This window comes from Rosa chinensis, chromosome 5, assembly GCF_002994745.2.
Source record: "Rosa chinensis cultivar Old Blush chromosome 5, RchiOBHm-V2, whole genome shotgun sequence".
Classification (NCBI taxonomy): Eukaryota; Viridiplantae; Streptophyta; class Magnoliopsida; order Rosales; family Rosaceae; genus Rosa; species Rosa chinensis.
In genome coordinates this window covers 42,667,672-42,675,271 of record NC_037092.1, presented here as the reverse complement: position 1 = coordinate 42,675,271, position 7,600 = coordinate 42,667,672, and the positions used below count along the sequence as shown (strand labels likewise).

The window sequence follows — 7,600 nt, the reverse complement described above, 5'->3', positions numbered from 1 at the left end:
CTGCGGCCTCAGGGTGGCATTGACGCCACCAAGGGTCCTTTGTCTCCAACTTTTACTTCTAAGGTCACTTGTGACTTTGTGGCTCAACCAAAATCCTCATTGGTTGTTTCTAAAGCCCATCATTCGTTCTGCAAAGCCTGCTCTTTAGCAAAGTTAGGATCAAGACCATCCTATGCAAAGGACACCAAGGAAAATATACCATTCTTGCAAAGAATTCAAGGTGATATTTGTGGACCTATTCAACCACCATGCGGACCATTTAGATATTTTATGGTGTTGGTTGATGCATCGACACGCTGGTCACATGTCATGCTATTGTCCACAAGGAACGCTGCATTTGCTAAACTCCTAGCACAAATCATTAAGTTACGGGCTCACCACCCTGATCATCCCATTAAGTCTATAAGATTAGACAATGCTGGGGAGTTTACATCAAAGACTTTTGATGATTATTGCATGTCCATTGGGATTGATGTTGAACATCCTGTTCCTCATGTTCATACCCAAAATGGTCTCGCAGAAGCCACCATTAAACGACTACAAATGGTTGCTCGAGCATTGGTGATGCGCACCAATCTCCCTATTTCTGCTTGGGGCTATGCAATATTGCATGCAGCTGTGCTTATTCGTCTGAGGCCCACTGCCACCCAACCCTTCTCTGCGTCCCAGATGGTTACTGGGTATGAGCCTGATGTCTCACACTTACGCATATTTGGGTGTGCGGTCTATGTGCCTATTGCGCCGCCACAGCGCACCAAAATGGGTCCTCAAAGACGATTAGGCCTTTATGTTGGATATGATTCTCCAACGATTATCCGCTACATAGAACCCTTGACAGGCGATCTCTTTACCGCTAGATTTGCGGATTGTCACTTCGATGAGACAGTCTTCCCATCGTTAGGGGGAGATAAGAACATCAATGTTCAACAGGAACGACCGGAATTGTCGTGGTCTGTCCCCACTCTGTCTCATCTTGATCCCCGAACCGCACAGTCTGAAATTGAAGTGCGGAGAATTCTCGATCTTCAGAACGTAGCAGAATCGATGCCTGATGCGTTTTCTGATATCGCTAAAGTGACGAGATCACACATACCTGCTGCAAACGTGCCTGCAAGGATTGATGTCCCTAAAACTAGAGGACATGACGCTAACTCAAGAGGATTTGAGCATGGCGCCAACGTCCCCTCTCACAGTGATGGTGACGTTGTGGCTAGGCCCATGGCTCCTGCCAGGAAGCGCGGGAGGCCTATAGGTTCGATGGATTCTCGCCCAAGAAAGAAAGCGAGTTTGGCACAGAATAATCCATTAATCATCGATATAAATAATCCATCTCATGAGAATATTCCGGATTATGGTTATGTCCAAGAGACATCATTGGGGGACGCTCCAATGTCAGAACCAACTCCAGAGAATAGAGAGATCTCCATAAATTACACTAGTGTACATGAGATGATGGATAGAAATTCTATGGCGATTGATGATGCATTTGCATATCATATTGCAAAAGGAATTATAGAATATGATGATATCGAACCTCGCTCTGTTGAAGAATGTCAACGAAGAGCAGATTGGCCTAAATGGAAAGATGCGATCCAGGTTGAATTGGATTCACTAACAAAGAGACAGGTATTTGGGCCTGTAACGCAGACACCCCCAAGTGTAAAGCCTGTTGGCCATAAATGGGTCTTTGTTAGAAAGCGTAATGAGAAAAATGAGGTGGTAAGATATAAAGCCCGCCTTGTGGCGCAAGGTTTCTCACAACGCCCTGGAATCGACTACGAGGAGACATATTCTCCCGTAATGGACGTTATAACGTTCCGCTACCTTGTCAGTTTGGTAGTTTCCGAAAAACTTGACATGCAGCTTATGGATGTGGTTACAGCATATCTCTATGGGGATCTAGATTCAGAGATATATATGAAGGTTCCAGATGGACTTCAATTACCCAAATCAAGTGGCTCTAAACCACGGAGCGCGTTTTCAATAAGATTAAAACGCTCACTATATGGATTAAAACAATCCGGACGGATGTGGTATAATCGTCTAAGTGACTACTTGATTGGGAAGGGATATATTAACAATGAAATATGCCCATGCGTGTTCATTAAAAGAACAAGTTCCGGATTTGCAATCGTAGCAGTTTATGTCGATGACATGAACCTAATTGGAACTCTAGATGAGTTAAAGGAAACTGCTAATTACTTGAAATCCGAATTTGAGATGAAAGATCTTGGGAAAACACGGTTTTGTCTCGGTTTAGAACTCGAGCACCGTAGTGATGGGATTTTGATCCATCAGTCTGCATATACTCAGAAAATTCTAAGGCGCTTTAATGAAGATAAAGCAAAGCCTGCAAGTACTCCCATGATCGGCCGTAGTCTTGAGCCCGGAAAAGATCCGTTTCGTCCAAGGGATGAGGACGAAGAACCCCTAGAGGCCGAAGTGCCCTATTTAAGTGCAATAGGCGCATTATTGTACTTAGCTCAATGCACAAGACCGGATATCTCATTCGCAGTGAACTTGTTAGCTAGACATAGCTCTGCGCCAACACGCCGCCATTGGATTGGTATAAAGACAATCTTTCGATACCTAAGAGGTACGATTGATATGGGCTTATTCTATCCCTACAGAGAGAAAAGGAATGACGGAAAATTGGGATCGGACCCAAAAAGGCAAAACGCCCCCGTCCATGGAATGGCCGCCGGCCATGTTGCCGGCGCCGGCGCCGCCGCCGCTCATGGTGGCCGGCGTCCTCCTATCTCCCTCCATCAAAACGACAATGATGTCTTGATGGGCTTTGCTGATGCAGGGTACCTCTCTGACCCTCACAAAGGTCGCTCCCAAACAGGTTATGTCTTTACCATGGGAAGCACTGCGATATCTTGGAGGTCTACGAAACAGACCCTTGTTGCTACTTCCTCAAATCATGCAGAGATTATTGCTCTACATGAAGCTGTACGTGAATGTGTATGGTTAAGGTCTGTAATTCGACACATTCAAGGAAGTTGTGGTTTGAAGTCTACCACAGATGACCCTACATGCATTTATGAGGATAATGCAGCTTGTATTGAACAAATGAAGTTAGGTTTCATCAAGGGTGACAACACCAAGCATATATCGCCTAAGTTCTTTTATAATCAGCAACAACAATCACTTCTAAAGATTGAAGTGAATCAAATCCGATCAGAGGATAATGTAGCGGACTTATTCACTAAGTCGTTACCTAAATCCACCTTCGAGAAACATGTGAAGAGCATCGGATTGAGAAAGTTATCCGAACTCCCACGATTGTAGCAATCAGGGGGAGATATCGACATCAGGGGGAGTTATGATGTCTACATGTTCGATCTCGAAGAGTGAAGGACGTGTTGTGCTCTTTTTGTCCTTCGACCAGGATTATTTTTGTCCCACAGGGTTTTTTGTTACCTGGCAAGGTTTTTAACGAGGCAACGGATGAAGCGTCACCACCAAGTTTGAGCGGCACAAGGGGGAGTGTTGAAGGAAAATCAAGTTTAGTGTGCCTTATCAAACTAGGAATAGGAATAGGAGAGAAGGTTCTAGATTTCCCAATCCTACACGGATTGGTATTCCTTGTAACATTAGATTATGCACTTTGTAATCCCTATATATAGGGCTCCTATTCTCTATAATGAAATACACTTCTCTCATCAATCTCTCTCAATACCAATATACTTAAACAGAAATGTTGGTCTATGCTGTAATTCTATAATATAAACCGATATAACTCATCCGAACACTAATAGTCATTCATTAGCTTTTTGTCAGTTTGCATGTAAAATAATATCAAGTACTTACAGTATAATATTGATTGAGCAAAAACATACCTCACCAAAAATACTCAAAGAAGTACCAGTTGGTAATGTCCTCTCAATTTGTTCGACTCCAAGGATCTAACAAAAGTAGACACTATATTAGTCAACTAACAAAGTTATGCAAGAGACAAAAATCACTAACTATTTGAGGAGATCGTCCACTGCTTACCAGTAAGCGGTCTCTGCTGGGTCTAGAAGAGGGAGAATAATGTTTGCAAATCAGATTTTGGCCAGCTTTAGCGAAAGAGCTTCATTAACACCCACATAGAAACAGATCTATCAAACGGCACAAACAAATCAAACAAAACACTATGTTCATACTGACAGTACTTCATTTCACAACATATAAACAAATACATTGACCTCGTTTCCTTCTCCACCTTCGTACAAACATTGGTTTCTTCTTCTGATTCTCTCTCGTGCCGACATTCCCTAATATTGTTGAGTGAGATCTTGAGTTCTGGAGAGGCTGAGACATAAGAGAGCGAGCCCTCTATTTTTCATATTAATTAATGAACTTTCTTAAACAATCCTTTATCAGTGTAATGATCAGTATGAGCATGTCTTCTGATGGTCTTTACCCTTCAATTTCAATTTACTAACAGGTCAAAGTGGATAGTGGGACTTCTTCAAAGGTTATTTGCTCTTCAAATTTTAAACTGATAAGAACTATCAATTAATGGCTAACCCTTCTTAACTTGAAGGTTATTATGGATTGGCTTCTTCTTCCTCCTCGAATTCCATGCATACTTTGCAAGTCTAATTAATTTGCAGGATCTGTTACATAGCACAGTCTTTGTTGTGATTATGCTTTTTCTAGTTTTCCAAGCAACAATTGGAAAGTTGTTTCAACTATTTATGATGAAAATTTCTGATTTGATTCCCATCGACATAACGAGGATTGACCCTGATTCTCCGCCATCACTATCACAAATTGCATTTCACATGAGAGAAATCCTTGAAGGCTATTTACATGTACCGTCTTATTTGCAAGCTAGTCTACTAAAATTAACGGTATTACAACACAAAGTTGTTCTGGCAGGAGAGAATCAATATATGAATGTGTGTATATTATAGATTCTTTACGCTTTTTTTTTAGTGTTTTGAAAGTTACATAAAAAATAGCCCCAAAGAGGCTCAAGTAAATGATCTGGATGCCTGGACAACTAAAATCAGAAATTGATTATTGAAAATTTTCCAATACTTAAGATTACAATACGATGGTAACTAATAATAACAATAATAAATGGGCGATAATCTGTTCACTTCCCCAACCTGGGATTTGGAACACGGTCTAATTAATCATATCTTGTTTTCTAATTTCTACTATGAATGATTAATGGCTATAAACATTATGCTAAAATAACCCATTGCACCCTTACTTTTCTTCTGTCATCCAGCGCCTGCTCCATAAAAAAGTAATATTCATCATAACATGTGTGGATATACGAGTATAAATTGACTTTCCATACAATTGGGGATCAAAAAGATCTCAAAACACATTTAGATGTGACTTCGATCACCTGACAAACAATCTCCAGAGGAAACATAAACCCTAACTTATCGAGGAATCACAGCTTGGCTGAATATGGAAACTACTCATTCCTACTTTTTCTTGGTTGATATCAAAATTTTCCGTGCCATTATTGAGATTTTCATCGCTACAAATATTACCTTATACAGGTCAGTCATTGAATTACTTTCCAGATTTTGCTTCATATTGTCATTGATTGCCCTTCTTTACCAAGGAGAGTACTTGGTTATTTTTCATAGATATTGCTCTTTACAAAGTACTACATGTTCTTTGTTTGGCTTTTGGGAGCAGCAACAGATCAGTTTATCTGCATCAGATCGACCAGACTGGACAAGGTAATTGTTTCAACAATCTCCTTCTATGTTAACTACTCTATAGTAATATATTTTCTATTATTGCTGGTCTTTTCAAATTTTGATTTCCAAACCTCTTGGTTTAATCTGCATATGTCAATCAGAGTTGCAAGGTGACCGTTTCAACGATTATAACTTCAATCAAGTATGTAAAGGCCTAGTACGTAGGTGGGTTTGGGCAGAAGTAGAATTTCCCTAGAAAAAGAAACAAGATTTTGTAGTTGGTCACAGTTCATAATTTAATGCCTTGATTGAGCTTTCGGGACAATATGTGCTGCACCATTGAAGTAGAACTGAATTGTACCTAATTTCTCTTTTGTCTTAATGTGATTTGTATCTCATCCACAACTATTCTATTATTTGTTACATTATTCACTTTTGTGAAGTCCAAACTTCATATAATACCCATGATTTCTCATGTAGAATGGCTATGGAAATGGAAGAGGATTTGTCAAGCATGGTATCAAATGCAGGCACAACAAGGCAGAAGAGGATATATCAAGCAGAAGCTTCTGTTTCAAGCATCACTGGTTTCTTGGTCCAAGAGAGTAAGCGCTTGAGTCATGGGAGCAGCAATTTGTCTGCCAATACCAAATTTAAAGGAGTTGTACTGCAGCAAAATGGCCACTGGGGTGCTCAGATCTATGCCAATCACAATAGGGTTTGGCTTGGAACATTCAATTCTGAGGTGGATGCAGCCATGGCTTATGATAGTGCTGCAATCAAGCTTCGCAACGGAGAGTGCCAAAGGAACTTTGCATGGACCAAGGTCACTGATCAAGAGCCATACTTTCAGAATCTCTATAGCCAAGAAGCTGTTCTCAACATGATCAAGGACGGGACTTACCAGGCTAGGTTTTTAGAATTTCGCATGTCTCACCAGGCAGCAGAAAGTATGCAAAAAATAGGAATGGCCGAGTGTAACTCAGCTAGGGTGCAACAAAGCAAAAGAGATATCTTGCACAAACAACTCTTCCAAAAAGAGCTGACGCCAAGCGATGTTGGTAAGCTGAACAGACTTGTCATACCCAAAAATTATGCAACTAAATACTTCCCTCGTATTGATGAATCCATGCAGGAAGGGTTGGATGACAACCCGGCTCCTGATGTGCAGCTGTCATTTTATGATGAAAACATGAGGCCATGGAAGTTCAGGTACTGTTATTGGAAGAGCAGCCAAAGCTTTGTGTTCACCCGGGGTTGGAATCGGTTTGTAAAGGAGAGTCTTTTGAAAGCCAATGACATTATCAGGTTCTATGAGTGCCACATTAGGGAAGGAGACAAGGAGGCCAAGTCATTCTACATGATTAAAATCGACCGGGCTGAAAGTTCTGATGTTATTGTTGAAAATGCTGGCCTATGTGTTTCCCCCGCCCTTACCCCCTTGCATGCCAAGAAATTTGGAGAGGAGAAAGATGACATAAAGACGCAAATTGCAGAGGTTATTGATGAAACGCCACAAGTTAATGGTGATAATAAAAGAATTAGGCTCTTTGGTGTTTGTATGGTCGTAGGTGAAAATTAATGAGCCTATTTCTTTTTCGAATTTTGTGGTTAGACTCAGACTTATCATTAGTTAACCCTTTAAATGTTTCAGGGTTTTTTTTTTGTTTGAGCTTTGTAGGTTTAGTTTGAAAACTAGTTTGATTTTGATGGTTGACCAATCTTTTCAGAAATTGGACAGTACTTGATTTTGTAAAATATGATCTATTGTCTGCGCCATATTCTGTTTTCTTTAATCACAATAAGTTTCGCAACTTTTTTCGAGCTTTGATATTGTTGCTAGATCAGATGTTTTAGTTTCAAAAATACATAAACTCCTCAAAAGAGTGTTAATTAGCTGAGGTTCATGTATTGCAACAAACATAACAATTTAACAC

At 40.4% G+C, this 7,600-nt stretch overlaps 1 protein-coding gene across 1 annotated transcript; it reads left to right on the top strand.

Moving 5' to 3' along the window:
• Positions 1-6,144: 6,144 nt before the first annotated feature.
• Positions 6,145-7,245, top strand: LOC112203881 (AP2/ERF and B3 domain-containing transcription factor At1g50680). Its single transcript, XM_024344787.1, has one exon. The coding sequence runs from the start codon at positions 6,145-6,147 to the stop codon at positions 7,243-7,245; it is 1,101 nt and encodes a 366-aa protein (XP_024200555.1).
• Positions 7,246-7,600: the final 355 nt, after the last annotated feature.